The following is a 20,766-nucleotide window of genomic DNA, read 5'->3' on the forward strand; positions in this document are numbered from 1 at the left end:
AAAATGGCTTATAAAGTAGGTTGCTTGTAATAATTTGTTTTTAAATTACGTGTCTCAAGGATTATCAACTCTAGCGAAGTTCCCCATTACCTGTTCACTTTCTACATGTGTAATTCATTACTGCATCTCATGTAAACTAAATCCAAATAGCAAAGTACGAATTAATGGTAATCTCTCCTAACGTAGGGTCATTTCTAATTTCGTTCTTAAATTTTCCTTTCAAAGATCTTCCAAGGAGAGTTTAATAAAAAGAACTGAGAACAAACCATACTTCAGAAATTCAAAAGGACTGTAATAAACCAGTGGTTCTCAGCTGGGACTGATTTTACCAACCCTCTCCCCCCAGGAGACATGGACATTTGGCAAGGTCTGAAGACATTTTTGTCACTACTAGGGGTGGGGTGGGAGGGTGGGATGCTACTGTCATCTAGTGGGTAGAGGCCAGGGATGCGGCTTAAAATCCTATAATGCATAGGACATAGACCTCACAACAAAGAATGACCCAACTCAAAATGTTAACAGAGCCAGGTTGAAAGATTCTGCAGTAAGTCAACTGAAAACCAGGCCGATAAAGATTAAATCCTGACAGGGTAAAAGAAAAAATTTCAAAATAAAAGTTCAAACCTGTTCACAAAAAGGCTTGAGATTGATCCGGAGAGGGAACGTGTAACAGCTAGTTTCCTTGTATCGTTCGTGCTTCACAAAATCAAAATTAAATCTTAACAATGAAACAGTAAGAAAGGGAGGCAGCTTACGTAATTTGGCCGACTGTTAAAAGAAAAATTTTTACAGTTTTTTAAAAAGCAGAGTTATAGAAAAGAATATGTAAGATATCTTAAGATCTGAAAAGGCAACCCATGATGCAGTTTTAAGAGAAATAATGTCCTTAAATCACATAAATTCATCACCTTGGATTCAATTCAGCTGACATGAACTCATCTATTTCATGGGACCAAAGGTGATTTATCACTTACTTATGTTTACAACTAAAAAGTTACAACCCGAGTTCATGTTTTTAGCCCGGATATCCCAAAATCAAAGCTGTCCAACAAACATGTTGTAACTGGTGCTCCCCACTCTAACAGTGCTCCCTCCCTGCATGAGCCCTGGCGTTTCACCTTCCTCCTTTGCCCAGGACAAAGGACCCAATGATTGGGGTTTTATAATGAATGCCCTTTAAAGCAGATAAAAAAAATATTTTTGTTTCCTTGTTTTAAGACAAAGCACTAAATGAAGCTGCTTTTTATTTAAAAGTCATCAGCTTCCCCCCAGTGTCTTAGCTCTAATGGTATGCTGGCTAGGGGGTGGCAAAAAAACCTTCTCATCTGTTAAATCATCGTTAATGGTATTATCATCCTTACATACAAATATCTAACGTTCTTAAAAATATATTTAAGACAATTCCACAAATTGGGGGTTAAAAAAAAAGTTAAGTGAGAAAATGGCAACATGACATGGCAGATTTTCCAAGAAGTTTAAAAAAAAAAAATACACCTAAAAAACCCGAGTATCTCATCTACAACAAGGCTGAGAAAAGTGACTGTGCTCAGAATAAGGAAATCTACATTAATTTAGGTAGCACGACCAAACTGAAATTTAGGATGCAATTTAAAAAATATCAAGATCAAAAAATTTCCATTGAAAAAAAATTAAACCAATGACATACCACTGACATACAAGAACTGCTTTTGTTGAGCTCAGGGTTCTTGTTTACTAATGTGCTAATTAAGTTCAACCAAAACAAAGAACGTGTTTACGTATCTTTCCGAGACCTTTCATCCTCTGAATTTTATATTTATTTTACTAGACTGTAGTTGTGATACCAAAGGTGAAATACCAAATAAATAAGCAAAACAATGAACCTCTCCGTGTGTCACAAAAAGGCAAAGGCTGGATGGAAATGCATACTAAAGAATGTTACATTCACACTGGTTTCAAATCCTATTGTGAAAAGCTACAGGCGTGGAGTTTGTTTTTCGTTTTTCATTTGTTTTTTACATTCTCACCTACAACCTCCAGGAGCTAAATCAGTATTCTGTGTTATCGAAATCAGTCCTCATTTTGTTGGAAAATTTAGTAACTGTCAGCTCCAGGGATGGTGCTCTCTGTCACACAAAATACCTGCAAAGACCCATCTTCGGTGGTGGCTCCTGAAGCCAGTGCTCAGTAACCACTGACCGGGCAGCCTATGGCATCATCTGGCAGCAGTGGCTTAGTCACTAAGGCTTAGCCCTCCTGTCATCCCCACAGTGAGAAAGGAAGCACTCTGGCTGAGTATTTCCCTCCTCTGTGGGAGGAGGAAAGGGCTTATTCGATTTGCTAGAGTCAGGGAGGTGTTATCTGTCAATATCGTAAAATAACCACATGTGCAGGAAATGAGGCCGTCTGTTGTCACAGCAGGCGACAAAGAAAAGCGCAATGAGCTTTTTGGCAGAAACAAAAACATACCGCCTTCTTCCTAGTGGTACTTTGCCAAAAGCAAGGATATGGGCAGTCTATTAAAAAAAAAAAAAAAGTGTTTTTAAGAAATGCTGAGGTACAGATATATTTTTCTTGGGAGGGAAAGAAGTTGTGAGAACTGTTGGGTTGAAAACGTAAAAAAATGCTTTACTGTAAAAAATTAAAATACAGATTTGTGGAATGGAAAGGTGTTTTCGCTCCTCGGTTGCAATTAGGGGCTTCCTGTGTATCCTCCAGACTTTCTCACGCAAGTTGGCTTCACTTGACAAACCTTGGTGCTGCCGAGTGCGGAGGGGGCGCCCAAGAGAAGGCAGGTGTCTGTCTTTACCTTGGCTGCTTTAACCAGCCTGTCACAAGTCCCACAGTGGTACAGGTTGTCACAGTCAAAAACTTCCTCTTCTACATACATGTTCCAGAGTGCATCTTCCAAACCTGATACGTTTTTGACTGCTACTGTGAGATCTAAGAAGTCTTCCTGAAACACACATGAATGTCATATTGAAAGAAAACAATCTCACAGTGGTTCACAAACACATCACCAACTCCTACATATGTTGGGAATAACAGATAACTTTTCCCTAAAACACTGTACGTAGTATGAGGGGACAGATGGCCTGATTGGATACTGTGAAATTCATCACACAATATTACCCTAAATCAAACTGTAATTTGGCCTAAAATATGTCACGAACTAGTCTGTAAGTTCCTGGCAGCTACAGTAAAACTTACTTTAGTTGGAAATAAGCCACTGAACACACATCTGGACTGAGAAGCGTATGTGTTCAGTGCTTACGAGTTCTGTCTCGTCTCTAGGCTAGAACGGCACAGGCAGGGCTGGACCCTCTAATGTAAACCCCGCTTCTTCATCTTCTGCTAGGGCTGGTTTACGGGAGTTGTAAGAAAATTAATTATTTTGAGCCAGCATAAAAAGGTATTTTTCTGAAAAGAGGACAGTATTTTGCAAACAGCAGTCTGTCAAGTCTGCTGTAACTACATTTCAATTGCAACTTATAACTTCTAAACACGTGAAATCTGATCAGTTTCAATCATACATAGTTCTGTGGGTGTAACAGCATTGCCCTAAGGGATTACAGGGACTGTAAAATAATAGTACTAACTAGCTCATGGTGGAAATCTAAAGGAACAGAAGCAACATTTATATGTAGTTTATAATATGTACCTATGAAAAGTTGATGTCTATAACTTATTAGGTGCCTTCATGTACATTATGTCTTAAAATTATTTTGTGAATTATTACAGTGTAGTTAAGTCAATCATATGGTAATCCAAAGACACACAACGTCTTAATATTTCCAAATTAAGCTGACCAAATCCTCTATCAGCACAGGCAAAAAGGACCAAAAAGTTTTTTTTTACCCCAACTCTTTCATTAAAAAAAAGGAAAAGTATACATATATCCAAAGAAGCAATTAATGCAACATTTAGAAAATGGCATTTAATATTTTACTCATACAGTCAAATACAGCAATTTTCTAGAACTCTTGCCATAATAAAAAGAGGCTATTAAGGGACAACTGTTCAGTGATGCAACTATGTGCTGGGTAAGATTTATAAAGCAAGCAGAGACATTATATTTACAGGAGCAAATTTCCAATATCTAATTTTCAAGTAGATTAAATGGACAACATAAGCTCACACATACAAATGAATTTTCTAAAGGATATTAATAAACTAAATCCAATATTTAATTATAGGTGTTTGTCAATGTAAACATTCTTTAGTATTCTCTATTTCTATCACTTCCTTAATTAACTTTTGTTACAATACTCCAACCAACCATGAAATTGGGTCTGCTCATGAGGCCACAGATCTCTACCTATAAACATTCCCCAAATCTATTTTCTAAAGATTAGAGTACTGAAAAAAAGATTAAAGCTACGTTTTAAGATATTTGCTTCTTTTAGTTTAGATGAAGAAATCTGAATCATAAACTCAGGATTTAGGTGTAGGTGGAGTAAAAGAAAATAACTGATAAAGTTATTTCTAGTAACAAACGCTTTAATCCTCATGTGGTATTACAGATCACAGACTTAATTATGTGAATTATAATTTATGATATAACTTATTACTAAAACACTCTTGTATATATATTCACCTGCTTTTCACTGACATTCTTACATTCTTTACAAACAACCTGGTTAACAATGGTCCCGTGATACAGACGATTGATGAGGTCATGGCCGGAGGTCCCGACTAAAGAAGTTTCCAAAGCACTAAAGAGAATTCGATTCAGTTCTTGCACATCATGTTGCCTCATTTCCTATAAAACAGGTAACTTTTAAATGTGATTTTGTGCTTCAGGTTTTTAAAAACAGATTTTTAAAGTGGTATTAGTTACAAAACATAAGATTTATCTAGAAATCCAAAGTTAAGCCTTGATCAAATACAAGGATGACTGGGCTAAGCAAACGGAGAGCAGGTGAAGAGATCACCACTGTTTTTACTTTCACTACAAAATGAAAACATGAACAGGGGTGTTCAGTGTGTACATACAACTCAACTCACTTGAAAACTGGAAAGTGCTTTCATTCTTGTGGGAAACCACACACGGCCACACCACAGGAGAGGAGGGAGAACACAGCAGGCACAGAGCAGTGTCTAAGAGCCGGCAGTGTATGCACAGCAAAATCTCCCTTACATCAGGGGATCCGAATTACCAGCATTTGAAAAGAACCAGAATTTACTGTTTGCACATGCAGACCGACTAACACAGCGCTGAGAAAAATTCTGAAGCAACTTGCTTCACTCCACCAGGGGTCATGCAGCTGTGTGTGAACACACCGAGCGCCTTAAGCACAACTGATAATCCAGAGCCAAGGGGACGCCAACACTCAGAAGTGGAGCAGAGGAGGAAGAGCCAGGGCCGGGGGAGAGTCACAGGAAGCAGCAGAAGCTGGTGCGTTAAGGGGGGGGGCAGGCAGGGAGTGCTCTCCAGAGCCCGCTCAGAACAGAGAAGTGTCTCCTGGAACTTGGCCCGTGGATGTCATGAGTGACTTGGACAAGAAGGTAGAAAGGAGGTAGAGGGACAAATGAAAGGTGCAGAAGTAGAGACCATGAGGGAGTGAAAAGAAGCTGATAAAGTGGATGAAAGCTGGAGCAAGAAGTGGGCTTCAGGATCTTTTTTCTTGATTTTTTGAGATACTACAGCATGTAAATTTCTCCAGTATCACTGGCTCTGAAGGGACCGTGTGGAAGTGTGCAGGCTCTGTTTCTGAATAATTCTGAGGCTGCAAAAGGTGCCTCAGAGTCCCTCTCTACCAGTCCTAGAGGGTTTCCTGAGAGGTTTTATTTAGAAAGTAATAAATAATGTTTTCAGTGCTTTAAGAGTATGAAATCAGCAACTCAGTGGCAGCTCATGATCTAAAAGGAAAATCCATCAGCAGATGACTAGATTGAAACACAGCGTGGCATATCCCTCTTGTACAGTATTACTTGGCAATAAAAATGGATGAAGTGCTGATGTGAACAACACAAACGAAACTGGAGACATGATTTAAGTGAAAGAAGCTAGTTACAAAGGATCACATATTGTATGACTCCCTTTCTGTGAAATGTCCAGAACAGGCAAATCCATAAGGGTAGAAAGTAGATGAGTGGTTGCCAGGGTCTGGGGGGAGAGTGTCTGCTAATGGGTATGGGGTTTCTTTTTGGGGTGGTGAAAACGTTCTAAAGCTGACCGCAGTGATGGTTGTACAAGTCTGTGAACATACTGAACAGCTGCTGACTCGTACCCTTATGAGTGAATTTTATGGCATGTGAATTACAGCTCAACGAAGTGGTCATTTTTAAATGTTTTTATAATTATTATTTTTTTAAGTTTATTCATTTATTTTGAGAGAGAGCAAGCATAAGCGGGAGAGGGCAGAGAGAGAGGGAGAAGTCCCAAGCAGGGTCTGCAACTGTCAGCGCAGAGCCCGATGTGGGGCTCAAACTCGCGAACTGAGAGATCATGACCTGAGCCAAAACCAAGAGTAGGACACTTAACTGACTGAGCCACCCGGGCGTCCCACAAAGCTGTCATTTTTAAAACAAGGAAAGAAGAAGGACTTGACCCTAAGCGCCTGCTCTAACCCAGAAACTTAACTGCGTAATACCCCACTTCACTTCAAAACCCAAGCCGTACCTCTTCAACCTCACAGCATCATCTGGTTTAGGAGTTGCTCGTCATTAGAAGACCACAGTTCAAAGTTTATCTTTGAAGGCAATGTTACGTTTTTCTGGTCATTGCCTCTTTAAATTCTGCAATAGTCTCCCACACCTGTCTCTTGTAAGAATACATCTACTCCATTAAAAAATCACAGCTCATCAATATCGACAACAAGCACCTTTACTCGCTGCTGACATGTTTCGTGTTTGCATGTAGTGAAGTACCCTTTAGAAACTCCAACAGAAAACGAGAGAACGTGCACACACAGTAGGATACGGGAAGAAAATGAAGAGTCAGGAGGGAAGCAGGACAGAAAAATGAAAAGACCAGCTAAGAATGTTTTCACCGTTTTCCTTGAAGCAAATGTTCCAATGAGAATACCCAGATTCAAACACAAAAGGCATGTCATCAAGACAGACAGAATTGTTGTCGGCCGCTTTTTAAGCTGGTTAGCAATTTGTTACATAAATGAGAATTTCCGTGTAATAGACACCGTTATCTCAACTAGACTATATAAAGGACAGGGACTGTACAAGTCTCCCTGTGTCCTCTCCCTGCGTCCACAACCCTCTCTCCGAAGCCAAATCACACCCATTCATAAAATCTCGCATAGAGCAAGTGTCTAGAAATAGATTTCTGGCTTGTAATTATTGAACGTGAAAAGCAAATATTTCATCTATTTCTTGAGACTCTAAGACAAAATGAAAGGAAGTCAGATACTGTTATTAAACCAACATTTACTCTTTATTGCTGATAACTCTGTTCCTTGGAGAAGCTGACCTTCGTACCTCATCGCTGGTCCACCCGAAGCTGTCAGTGAGGTCCGTGGTGGACGCTGCATCCTGGTCTAAGAGCAGAAGCTGAGCAAACATCCGCTGTAACTGTAAAGGGATGATTCGAACCTGAAAGAGAAGCAAATGAGGTGTGCATCTCTAAATGAGGTCCTTTAAGTGTCTCTGGGGGCAGGGAGCTTAAAAAGAACGGCAAACCAGTTTTCTCCTTTCTCCTAGTCCATTCACTTCAATCAGGAGGAAGTTTATAACTATTACACGGGGTGAACTAAGATTCACTTTTTATTAAGATTCTAATTCAATCCAAAAAGCTTTAGCTATCTGGAGTTTTCTACCTCGACACGGTACACGATCATTACTAACACCCAAATAGTTCTAAGAAACCACCCGATTACTCACAGTGGTTTCAGTCTCTACTAGTTCGCTCCCTCTCTAAAATCTCTCAGAGACACACTCCCCAGGAGGAATTTTCCAGCCACGATTTTCACTCACTCTGGAGTCCGGACACCTCACCTGCTTCCTGCTTTATCTGGTGTGGGGCGGGTTAGGGCAGGCAGAGAATGTTGCTCAGAGCCTCGTGGGCAGACTGGACTTAAGTATCTAAAGTGAGAGTAAGACTTTACACACCTTTATGGCAATCTGACATCATTGCCGCCACATTTTTATTACATGTTACAAAGTATGACGTGCAGGAGATGGGGAAGAAAAGGAAATAGGTAAAAATTGCCTCTTCGCAACACAGGTGGTCTCAGAAGAACTGGGCTGGATCACAGAAGACTACTATTACGAAGTGCAGATGTTAGCCTGAAAGCAATAAACTTCTGAATGGTGTTTAGGCAAGGAGGGACACGATTAGAAATGCACTTTTAATAAACCAATTCCTCACGTGGTTTATTTCCAGACTAATAAATTAAAACAGCACCAGTGTCTAAGTTTTGTTGTTGTTACATATGTGAGTATTAGGGAGATTTTTTGGTAGGCTAGTGTGGGTCATTTGCGAATATCTTCTTGATCAGGTTGTGTCTATAAAGCCGCTCCAGCACTATATTTGGAGAAATAATTCTTTTTGGGGAGGAAGATTCCCTTACCAGTACGGTGTATGAGCCAAATCACTTTTCTGAAAATAAAGATTAATATTCAGTAATTAATAAAATTATGGATTTCTATGAGCAAGGAACTTAATTCCTTACTCAGAAAAACATTTCCTCAGGGGCGCCTGGGTGGCTCAGTCGGTTGAGCCTCCGATTTTGGCTCAGGTCATGATCTCATGGTTGATGAGTTCGAGCCCTGCGTCAGGCTCTGTGGCTGACAGCTCAGAGCCTGGAGCCTGCTTTGGATTCTATGTCTCCCTCTCTCTCTGCCCCTCCCCCTGCTCATGCTCTGTCTCTGTCCCAAAAATAAATATAAACATTAAAAAAAAAATTTCCTCAATACTCCAAAAAAAAAAAAAAAAAACCCCACAAAAACACCTGTAAATCACAGATTTAATACCTTTGCATCAGGTTTATCCTTATCCTCGAATGAACCAAGCTCTTCTGGGCCAAGGGAAAATAAGGCTTCTAAACAAAAAGGTAGAATCAGTGATAGAGAAACGTCATTATTTCATTTTAGAAAACTGTTTTAGAAAGCCAAAGCCTCCAGTAAATAAAATCAGTTAGAGATTCTGAAGTATGATTGTGGCAATGTTTATACTGTGACTCCATACATTTTATTTCCTGACAACATTACTTTTTTTTTTATGTTTATTTATTTTTGAGACAGAGAGAGACAGAGCATGAACGGAGGAGGGTCAGAGAGAGGGAGACACAGAATCTGAAACAGGCTCCAGGCTCTGAGCGGTCAGCACAGAGCCTGATGCGGGGCTCGAACTCACAGACCACGAGATCATGACCTGAGCCGAAGTCGGACGCTTAACCAACTGAGCCACCCAGGCGCCCCATGATAACATTACTTTTAACCACTGACTCTATAAAGTGGCATGCTAAGGTTTCAGTAGGGAAGATCTACACAAGGAAAACGATGCTTATGAAAGTACAAACGGTAATATCAGAAATCTTTGAGGGTTTTCTATTGCCTATGGCAGTGGGTCCCAAAAGCCACATGAGGAAACATACAATATATAAAAGTATCACATGTTCATTTACAAGCCACATGTGAAGCTTTCAACCATCTTTGAAGAGAAAGACCACCTTGATCTCTGAGATCACACCCTTCGTTTTTAGTATAACAATGTCTTTTCTGTGTTAAGGGTAGTAACAGATGGTAGTGACCTTACCTGGAGTGCTAGTCTCCACAACTGTTTTATACTCCCAAGTCTAGGCATGTCGCTCAATGGGGCATATCTGAATCTTATGGGAAGTCGACATTCAAACCACATGGGAACCCCTACTAGGACACTTTGATCTACTCCAGGGAGAGAATGGATGGGATGGGTCTTGTTTCCCTCTGCAGACCACTGCTGCCCAGGTGATTACTATTACGAATGTTACACTCCTTCTGAGCTCCAGGCAGGAAATGGGAAGAAACGAGCTACCAATCTAAAGGTTAAAGCATAAAACCATACAAGGACTTTTACGATCATTTCCCACTACTCTCCGTCACCCTGAACCAGTACAGTGGAAACCAATCCAGCCCTACTCAAGGTACTGTGCCAGAAGATTCCAAAATTATTCTCCCCCCAGTACTCTGCCAATTCCTACCCCTTCTAAAACTGTATCTCCTCTTCAGTCGGCATCAGGATCCATGCTAAGCCGTATAAGGAATGCACAGTCCACACTAAGATATGTGCTTGGCCAGTGACCTCCTTTGCTGAGAATAAGATGGCCTGGGCTTTTGCTCAGTGGCCATCTCCATTCAGCCCTATCTTTGCTCAGGTGCCCTCTCTATGACCTGGACTGCCTGCCCACCAATCACCTTCCTCAGTCTCTTTTCAAGGCTACTTTTCTACTGCAACCGTATTAAAGTTTGAAAGACTTTTAATCTCCTAGGAATCTGCTGAAATTTATGCTGAAAATCTCTAATGGTGGAATAACTGCATACATTAGGGAGATATGTTTACGGACAAGATGGAGTCAAGGACAAACGGCTTCACTCTGAAATCCCACATGCAGTTTCATCCATTAGAATGGCCCTGGGATTAAAAAAAAAAGACTGATGATGTTGAACATCTAAAAAAAAAAAAAAAAAAAAAAAAAAAAAAAAAAAAAAGAATGGCCCTGGGAAGGGGATGATGGTAAATATTTACTAAATCTCTGGAGGCAGGAAGTCTTTCCAAGCTAAGAAGCAACAGAAAATGTCAAAAAATTTTGCTAAATTCGGTACTGATGGGAAGTGGGGGATGAGATACTGGACACAGGATGAGCCAGGTTGTCTGTCCTCAGCATGAGGGGACACTGTGGAGAGCTGAGGCACAGTCATGCAGCTGTGTGGTTCAAGGCCCCAGTAGGGGCCACGTGAAGGTAATGTTCATATTGAAACCAAGAGACTAAGACCCTTGTGGAGGAAGCTAGTTTGCAGAGATGGGAATGGTACAAACATAAAGAGAAATACAGTGGCAAGAAATCAAGGTCCAGTGAGGTCAGGCTGGCTCCCTGTAAGCGGTTTCAAGGAGATTCCCTTATATTCTTGTAGTAAACCCCCCCTTTTAATTGACCTAATTGAGTGTGTTTCTGTTCCTTGCACATAGTCCCTTGTCTAACATCTTGGGTCTTTGGAATTTCCAGCTTTGAGAAAGGTAATAAGAAGAAAGCTATATATATGTTAACATTACATCCCCAGCAGGATCTGGGATAAACAGTATCCATTAATTAAGGAGTTCACATTCCTGGAATAAATGTATGAATATCCACCCAAGTGAGACAGCTAAGACTATAAACGGCCTCACATGTGGTTGGGTTCTGAGGCTAAACAAGTTCAGACCAGGTTATTGGAATATTCTGGATTTCAGAATTGCACATAAACGTTTGTGGACTGTATAAATAATGGGACATCCCGTCCTTGCTCCAAAAGGCAGGATTTAATTGTTTTAGGTAACTTGAGTGTTTATTACTTTAGTGAAATTAAAAATTTTTTTTAATTTTAAAAATACAAATAGCATAACAATAATGAAGGCTGGCGCTCACGACAAAATTGTCTTTATGTGGTATTTTAAATTATAGGAATCAGAAAAGCAATTCGTCGTCTTATTTTTGTTACTAAAAACTACCGTGATCACACAGAATATATTTAAGATAATGTAAGCTTCACATTTCTCTAGAGAGAATTACCAATTTACGTCTTTCAGCAGCAGTAATACACCCATGCTGTGGAATACAACTTTAAGATACTTTTGTAATTTTGCACAATTGATTACAAGTAGAGACAAGGGTACATATTACTGACTAATCAAATGCATGTAACACAGCATACCTCTGAATTCGGGTGTGAAATGAAGAGTCTGAAGAAGGGAATTGAGGTAACAGGTTCCACCCTGATTTCTAATTCCGCTTAAATTGGTGAATTCTCTAGGAGCCGGTGGCTCCAAAACCTTGGTCTTTAATTTCTTCTCGTTTCCATACTGATAATTTGACACACTGGAATAATCTTCTTCAAACAGATCCCCAAACATCGTGACACTAAATACTACCCTTTAAAAAAAAAAAAAAAAAAAAAAAAAAAGACAGGTTATACAAATGCTTTTATTTTTAAAACACGTTTTCCACACACCTCCCTATCTTATGCTTGGGAATGTCTCTTTTAAATCGTTCCTTACAAAATTTATCCAGTAGTTTGGGGTTTTGGAGACTGCAAGACCTGGATTTTCTCATCCTTGCTAGGACACCCTGCCTGTGTTACCGCAGGCAAGTTACCTAACCTGTGTTCTTTAGATATACAATGGGATACCACCTATCACTCAAGGTCCTTTAAACCAATTGAGAGAATTTAAGAAAGGCACTTGGTGCATAGGGTTTGGCTCGCAATAAATAATAGCTGTTTTAAAAGAGGCATATTGGGGTGCCTGGGTGGCTGGGTCGGTTAAGCGGCCGACTTCGGCTCAGGTCATGATCTCACGGTTCTTGAGTTCAAGCCCCGCGTCAGGCTCTGTGCTGACTGCTCAGAGCCTGGAGCCTGTTTCGGATTCTGTGTCTTCCTCTCTCTCTGACCCTCCCCCATTCATGCTCTGTCTCTCTCTCTCTCAAAAATAAACGTTAAAAAAAAAATTTTTTTTTTTTTTAAAATAAAAGAGGCATATTGAGGGACACCTGGGTGGCTCAGTCAGTTCAATGTGAGTCTTGATTGCGCCTCAGGTCATGATCTCACAGTCGTGAGATCCAGCCCCAGGTCGGTTCTTCCCTGAGCGATCAGCCTGGAGCCTGCTGGAGATTCCACCCCTCCCCCACTCACGTTTTGTTTTCTCTCTCTCTAAATAAACAAAAACATGTATATAAAAAAAGTAAAAAGGCATACTGGAATCCCTAGTGAAAAAAGAGAGAAAACCCTTCATTAACCCTTATCTACTGCTGGGGTGGCAAAGCCAATCCTAGACTCTTGCGAGTTAATAAGGGCCTGGGGACGTTCAACCACCTCCTGAAATCTCAGCTTCTCACACTCCTTGTGCCAAGTTATGCCACTCGAAGGAATTAAATGGAACAAATTCATCTCTACGGCAGTTTAGGACATGGTCCCAAAGCTAGAGGGCGGGAAGGAGGTTCACTGGGAGAAAAAACTGCCATTAAAACCAACTGGCCTAAAGGCCCCCCCCCAACACGTATCCAGTGATGCCAACATTAGGTCTGGGAACCTACAGGACCCGCTCAAGGTCTCACCTCGAGAGTGGAGGAGGGTCACTTGGAGATGAGAAATATAAAGTGCCTAGCACAGTTGCTAAGGGACAGGAAGCGCTGAAATGCAATATATTCCTTTTCAACCCGTTCCTCAGAAGAAGAAAAAAAAAAAAAAAAGCACAAAAAAATGGAACTTGAACGTCCGGCCTCGAATTCGTGGTCTGGATTCCGGTCTCCCCCACGCCGGGGCCCGAGGCCAGGCCCTCAGGCCCTGCACGCCACCACGGAGCCCAGGGGCGCGAAGAGACAGGGGTCCCCGCGGCCGCGCACCGCTGACGCCACGCCAGGAGGGCGCCGCGTCCCGAGGCCGCCCGGGCAGTCCCTCGCTTCGCCGTCCTCAGGTGTGCCACCCACAGCGTCCGTGCGCCTCCCACGTCCCCACGCCGGGAACCCCGGCCGCCAGCCTCACTTACTGCCTAAAGCCCAGCCCCACGAGCCGGCCCAGACCCACGGTCGAAACAAACGTACGCACCCCTACTGCGCGCAGCCATGCTTGCGTGGGCAGCTGCCCCGCGGCCCGGAGCGTGAGGGATTTATGCAACGCGCGGACTACGCTTCCCAGGACGCCCCGCGAGAGCGCCGGCCCGCCGCGCGGCGCCTTATGGGCAATGTAGTCTTTTGCCCGCAGAGTTCTGGAGTCGTGGTGGGAGGGCTACGTTGGAGATGCCATCTGTTCAGGGGTGCGCGGGTCAGTTTGGTCCGCCGGCCACGCGTGCGTTCACGTTTTAAGAGCTTATATTGACTGCTTTTCGCAATCCAAACTAATCTTTTCGCATGGCTAATTTCCAAGTTACCTGCACATTGGAAACTGTAGGGCTTCAAGTTTGCCACGCTCTTTCATGGAAAAATGTTTCACATAACCGTAAACCTTTATGACATCCTCAGTGTTTATTTTGTCTGTACCAACTCTGAGTAGCATACCCAGGAGTACGTAAAAACCTCAAAATTTCCCTCTCGTCCCCTTGGAGAGCTTCAGTGTGGACTATTTCAATAGCCTGTTCAGGCTCTACTTCTGGCATCTTTCTCTTATCCAGCTTCCATCCAGGAATCAACGAGGAAGACAGGGAGAACACCGTTTTTACATCAGCAGGAAGGTCTGAGAGATTGAGAACAGCAATAGTGATAGATAAAATGGCAAAGCCGGTGTCAAAGTAAATCCTAAGGGATTTGTACTTGGAACTTTTTCTTTTTTCTTTTTCTTTTTTTGTTGAGATTTTAGTGTTTTAAAGTAATCTCGAAACACAACGTGGGGCTTGAGCTCACAACCCTGAGATCAAGAGTCACCTGCTGTACAACTGAGCCAGCCAGGTGCCCCTGTACTTGGAACATTTTAGGGAGATGAGTGTGGCTGCACTATTCAGGGAGTGTTCGTAGAGGAAGAACCAGAGGCAGAGGACCAGTGGGAGGAAGCTAAAGGTTTAGATTAGGAAACCACAGTGGGAATGGCCATTCCCTGTTATCATCAGTCATCACTGGGTAACCTTGCCCCCTTGATAGCCTCCTCTTCATGACTCTGCTCCCTGGTTCCATGATATTCTATCCTGCGATATTCTGCCCTTTGACTCCTTCTCCCTTGTCTGCTGTGCTTCATCCTCCTTTTCCTAAAAGTAGATAGTCCTCAAACTTCCATTCCCTGACCCAGAATGAACGCCTGAAGGTCAGCTCCGTGAAGACACAGGCTCTCGGTTCCACAGAGGTGTATCCCAGCCACCTCAACAGTGCCTGGCTCATCACAGGCTTTTAATAAATATTTGTTGAATAAATGAATGATTTCTTAACACCATCATCCTTCTCATACAGCATCAGAGTCTTGCAGCTATATTTGAAACTTCATCTTTTGTCCATGAATCCGACCATTTGTGTTGCCTGGACAATACTTCGTTCATTTCCTATGCTCCCCCTCTGCCCATCAGACCTTCCCTGAGCCTCACCTGCATTAGGATGGCCGCCTTTTCAGTGGAATCTCATTTTATCCATCCCATCCTACATGTCACTAGGAGATCCACCCTGAGGTCACACTTCCTATCGAGAAGCTTCAGCGTTTCCCCAGTGTCTACTCTAGAAACTCCTCATTGTTCGTAGTTCACTGTGGCCCCAGCACCCTTCATGCTGTATTTCTCACTACTCACCTGTTTTCTACTTAAAGTGTTCCAGATGTGCTGCTTTCTTGCTTCCGTGACCTGCTTCACGTTGTCCTCTCTGTGAGGGATATCTGTCCTCTCAGATCCTCCCTTCACTCCCTTCCAATGAAAACCCATCTCAAACCCTGACTCATCCATTAAGTTTTCCACATCTCTCTAGACACGACATGACATTTTCTTTCACTAAGCCTTTGGGATTATATGTAACACTCCTGTAAGCCGTGAATCTCGCAAAGTCACGTATGATCATTTTGTCAGTGTCTCCAACTCAAGGATTGCGCCGTATCTGCCCTGTCGCCCCTGCAGCAGTTACCCTCCAATTACAAACCCAGCGGACACCTTTGGGTCTAAATCCATCTCCCCATTCCCCCTGCCCCCATCGACTTCCCTTCTGTGTTAGTGAGTGATCCCATCACCTCTCCCTCTGCCTGTGCAAGAAACCCAGAAGCCATTCTTGAATCTACACCCGTCCTTATAACTCCACCCCATTCAAACCACAGTCCTGCCAGCTCTTCCTCCCCCATACTAGATTTGATCTCCTGTTTCCACGCCCCTGCACAGATCAGGCCCACACGCTACAGTTCAGCCTTCACTCGGCAAGTGCGCTCTGGGCGGTTGTGGGTGCTGGGCATGGCTGCAGGTGTGCTGGCCTCCAGCGATGGACACACCTGACAGGTCAGCTCTCGCTGCAGCTGACATTATCTGGGCCGCCGAGAGTACTGGGAAAGCTAGCAAACATGATCACATCAGACAGCAACAGGTGTTATGAGACGGAGTGATATGAAAGAGCACGGTGGGGGTAGGGTAGGGTGGCAAGGAGAGATGAGTTGCCCTTTATTTTTCCATTCATTCCTTCACTCATTCTTCAATGAATATTTCCTAAGCATCAACTATATTTAATAAGCATTCACTAGCAAGCACAGGGCTAGCTCGATATCTAAGATGTAATATTAATAAGATTGACATATTGAGGTGCCTACATTCATGGAGCTCAATTTTGAGTGGAGGAAACTGAGAAAAGGCTATTTGAGAGCTGTGCACGGTGATAAGTGGCTCCAGGGAGACAATAGAGGGGTGTGACAAAGTGAGTGGCTGGCATGAGGGTGGGGGCTGTTTCTGATGTCGTCCTCAGAGTAGACTTCTTGGAAGAGAGCTAACAAATGAAGAGCCCAGGGAAGATGACTCCAGGCAGAGAGAAAAGCAAATGTTAAGGTCCTGAGGTGGGAAAGAAATTGTCGTGTTCCAGATGCAGAGAGGAGGCTGAGTGGAGGGAATAAGTGGAGTTGGTTAAAAAAGGTGGATGGGAGCCAGGCTCATGCAGCACCTTTTGGCCAAGGGAAGGCATTCAATGGTGTTATGCAAGAGGTAGCTTAGTGATCGATGTTGGAAAAGACCCCTCTGGCTTCTGTCTGCAGGGCGAGACTGAAGGCAGGACCTTCAGTCAGGAGGCTACTCCTGGCATCCAAGCAAGTGATGGTGGCAGAATGGTGGAGGTGGAGGTCGAGAGAGGGCAGATCGGAGATCTATTTTGGAGGTAGGACAGGACGCGGCGATGGGTTGTGTGGTGGCTTTGTAATGAGTCAGGTGGGTCAGGCTGGATTTCATTTCTTGGAATTCCCTTCCTTGGATGTTCCTGATTAGGATGTGTCCCCGATGTTTTTGCCTGAAATTATAGGGTGGAAGGGAGACAGAAGCCATTATTGTCTTCTTATGTGCGGATGTTCAGGACAGGTGATTTTGTGGCTCCCACAAGTTGTCGCCTATCTGTGAGCTCCTTCCCTGGCTCCTCCTACACCTGAACGGGTGTGTTTAGCTCTGTGAGGAAGAGCGCGAGCTTCTCCTGCAGGACCGCCGGTCATCAAGGCTGGAGGCACTGAGCACACTGCAGGTTTCTAGTCCCTTCTTCTGGGTTTCAGCCCATTTTTGTGTGTCCCAGCTTGTCTTTGCTTTCCCTCACTTCACGCCCATCCACCCCTTCTGAAGACCCACCCTGCTGTCCTTAAGCTCCAGCATCAGACATGAGGACCGTTTATAGAAATCATCCAACCAGCTCCCACTTAGTATAAAATCAATTCCCTGTAACAAATCCTTGACCATATGTATCTTTGGTGGCTTCACTTCTCTGATTGAGCCCTGTCTGACATAGGGCGAATGGTGGGGCTTGTACACTTTGTGACCTGAAGTACTTGGTAGATGGAAATATCATTACTGAGCCTGGAAACTTGGGAAGAGAAGGAAGAGGTCATGTAGGGAAATCGAGAGTTGGATAGACTAAATTTTAGAAGCTAGTGAAGTAGCATCTGAATGCCATTAGAGTCTAATCTGTACTGCCAGAATATATAGATCAGGACCAGGGAGAAGTTTTTGAGTTGTTTTCATAAGAAAGAGCTTCCCCAAAGTCTGGGATGTCTACAGATGGAACAGGTTGTCTCCAGGGTGGGTTGAACAGTTGACGTGTCGGCCGGACGTCCAGGCAATGGGCAGAGGTACAAAGCTACATACTTGTTTTCAAGTAATCATCTAAAATCTTTTCTTCACTAAAACTTTAAATAGTGGCAAAAGATGTTTTAAAAGTTAATACTTTACTTTTTTTTAAGTTTATTTATCTATTTTGAGACAGAGACAGAGAGAGGGAGAGAGAGAGTAGGGGGATTAGAGAAAGAGGGAGAGAGAGAATCCCAAGGAAGCTCCCCATTCAGCATGGGTTTAAAAGACTTGGTATGAAAAAAGGAATATAAAACATCTCATTCCTAGGGGCACCTGGGTGGCTCAGTCGGTTAAGCAGCCGACTTCAGCTCGGGTCATGATCTCGCGGTCCGTGAGTTCGAGCCCCGTGTCGGGCTCTGTGCTGACAGCTCAGAGCCTGGAGCATGTTTCAGATTCTGTGTCTCCCTCTCTCTGACCCTCCCCTGTTCATGCTCTGTCTCTCCCTGTCTCAAAAATAAATAAATAAATAAATAAATAAATAAATAAAAACGTTAAAAAAAATTAAAAAAAAAACCCATCTCATTCCTATTTGATTTCATGTTGAAATGATCATATATTGCATATACTGGGTTAAGTAAAATATATGATTAAAATTAATTTTACCTGTTCCTTTTGTTTTCTTAATGTGACTGCTAAAAAATGTAGAACTACGTATATAACTCATGTTGTATTTCTAGGGGACAGCGCTGGGATAGATGTTTGTACCTAGGCCTTTTCCATAGATCCTACTGATCAGGAACTAGATCTTAAGTGCTGTTATTAGGGAGGGGACAGGCAGGGACCTGGGTGTGAGAGGATGGAGAATTTTGGGTTCATGGATTGGGGAACACCAGGTTAGTCGATTTATGGTCCAACCCCCAAGATTCCTGATTCTGCGCTTGGGTGGAAGTTTTTCTTCCTCTTGGGTACTGCCCACAGACATTCTCCAACAGGGCATCCTGCATACAGTGGAATGACACCACACCTAGAGGTCCACCCCGGCCAGAAACTGCACAGAGATCCCACAGATATAGTAATAGATATAAGCAGTAATTGCTTAAGGCCAGCTCTGTCAAGGTTCATAGTTACTTTTACAAATACTCTGGGATTTTTGCCCCAAATGGTTGGCATCAGGTAAAAGACTCTGACCTGAAAAACTTATAGTTTTATTTAACATATTATGAGTTTCCTTATCTACACCGTGTCATTTACTGTACAATGTATTTGTTATGCGGTGCCATAAATAAGAATCTTTTCAAACAATGGGGCGCCTGGGTGGCTCAGTTGATTAAGTGTCCAACTTCAGCTCGGGTCACGATCTCACGGGTCGTGGGTTTGTTCTCCACATCGGGCTCTGTGATGACAGCTCAGAGCCTGGGCTCTCCTTTGTATTCTGTGTCTCCCTCTCTCTCTGCCCCTCCTGTGCTCATGCTCTGTCTCTCCCTGTCTCTCAAAAAATAAAACATTAAAAAAAATTTTTAAAAAAGGTTCTTTCCAACTGAAAGTCATGTCTTATTAGTGGGTTATAAAATCTATCCAGAGGGGATTGTAATCAGCATTTAAAAGGAGACAGAGGTAAAAGAAAAGAAAAGAAATAGCAAAGGATGGGATTAGATGGAAAAAAACAGAGTCATGAGGAGATCCATATCTGTGTACTGTTTGAATGTTATATATAAATTATCTCTGTGAATCCTCACCCAAATTCTTTGAAAGCCACTGTCTTCGACCACCTGTTGACCTCGTGGAAAACATTTGTGCAAACTTTTTTTTTTTAAATTTTTAAAAGTTTATTTATTTCGAGAGAGAGAGCCAGCAGGGGAGGGGCAGAGACAGAGGGAGAGAGAGAATCCCAAGCAAGCTCCATGCTGTCAGCACAGACCCTGACATGGGTCTTGAACTCACGAACCGTGAGCTGAAGTCAAGAGCTGGGCACTTAAATGACTGAGCCCCTTAGGCGCCCCCATTTATGCCCACTTTATACAGAGTGGGCCAGTGGTCACCAAAGTGGAGAGGACAAGACCGTGTGTTGAAATACTAGGATAAAAGAGTAGTTGTCCTTTCATGTATCAGGAAGTCATTCCTTTTTACTGTCGAGAAGCGGTTCATTTATGGACATACCACAATTTGTTTATCCAGTCACCTGTTGATAGGCCTTTGTGCTGTTTCCAGCTCTTTACACTGCCAATAAAGTGGCTGTGAATATTCACATGCTGTGGCCGTGCACTGAAGAAAAAGTTCTCGGACACTAGACTGAGCAGACATGCAGGGCCGCCTCCAGGAGACAGCAGCAGCAGCAACAGTAGGCTGCATGTAGCTTTTATTTTCTATTTTATCAGATATAAGTATTAGAGAGTATCAAAGTATGGAAAGAGAAGACAAATGATCTTAGTGAAAGCGTGCAGGGAGCACGTGCAGCTCCGAGGAGTGTCAGGAAGTTACAGCGGGTTTTGGATCTAATGCCCTCTGTGGGATCATAGGGCTCTGTATCTCAACGCTATCGCGTTCGACAGCCTTGAGCCCAGAACATCGCTGACGTTTCAGCTACTGCCCCATTCACCCTCCAGGGCTCACAATATATTCTCTAGCAGTAACTCCACGTCTCCCCGCTTTTGTCTTTTGGTTGTAGGAACAGGGGTTGCAGAGGAAGGGGCGAGCATCTGGGTATCGACACAGAACACCTTAGGTGATTTGGAGCAGACAGACATCATCATTTTGAAGACTGCAATGGGAAACAAAATCATGACTAATACTATAATAGTAGTAAACCAAGAATGAAGATTGAACGCAGAGAACCAGTTTTTGGGGTTGATCCAATGAGAAAAGTCATTGACAGCATCAATCACTGCTTGTTGGTTTTCCCGTTGAAGCTCTCGTAATTGTTTTTGTAACCTAGTTTTTAGGTTATCAATGGAGACATT

At 42.9% G+C, this 20,766-nt stretch overlaps 1 protein-coding gene and 1 long non-coding RNA gene across 17 annotated transcripts in view; one reads left to right on the forward strand and one right to left on the reverse strand.

Annotated features, from left to right (window-relative positions):
* USP40 (ubiquitin specific peptidase 40) overlaps positions 1-13,879 on the reverse strand; it is an 88,171-nt gene extending 74,292 nt beyond the window's left edge. For 7 of the 16 annotated variants that reach the window (XM_042995683.1, XM_042995678.1, XM_042995691.1 and 4 more), the window contains exons 1-8: positions 13,655-13,715; positions 13,224-13,331; positions 11,827-12,044; positions 8,911-8,978; positions 7,417-7,530; positions 4,577-4,741; positions 2,732-2,935; positions 625-768 (exon numbers count right to left, since the gene is read on the reverse strand). In XM_042995683.1, coding sequence (XP_042851617.1) covers positions 625-768; positions 2,732-2,935; positions 4,577-4,741; positions 7,417-7,530; positions 8,911-8,978; positions 11,827-12,025 — 894 coding nt within the window. In that variant the 5' untranslated portion in view covers positions 12,026-12,044; positions 13,224-13,331; positions 13,655-13,715. The other 9 variants (XM_042995685.1, XM_042995684.1, XM_042995689.1 and 6 more) reach the window with 9 other exon arrangements.
* Positions 13,880-16,536: 2,657 nt separating this feature from the next.
* Positions 16,537-20,556, forward strand: LOC122241063. The gene is made up of 3 exons (XR_006221006.1): positions 16,537-16,602; positions 16,798-16,916; positions 20,475-20,556. It is a non-coding gene; the product is annotated as an uncharacterized LOC122241063 (long non-coding RNA).
* Positions 20,557-20,766: the final 210 nt, after the last annotated feature.

This window comes from Panthera tigris, chromosome C1 (genome assembly GCF_018350195.1).
Source record: "Panthera tigris isolate Pti1 chromosome C1, P.tigris_Pti1_mat1.1, whole genome shotgun sequence".
Taxonomy (NCBI): domain Eukaryota; kingdom Metazoa; phylum Chordata; class Mammalia; order Carnivora; family Felidae; genus Panthera; species Panthera tigris.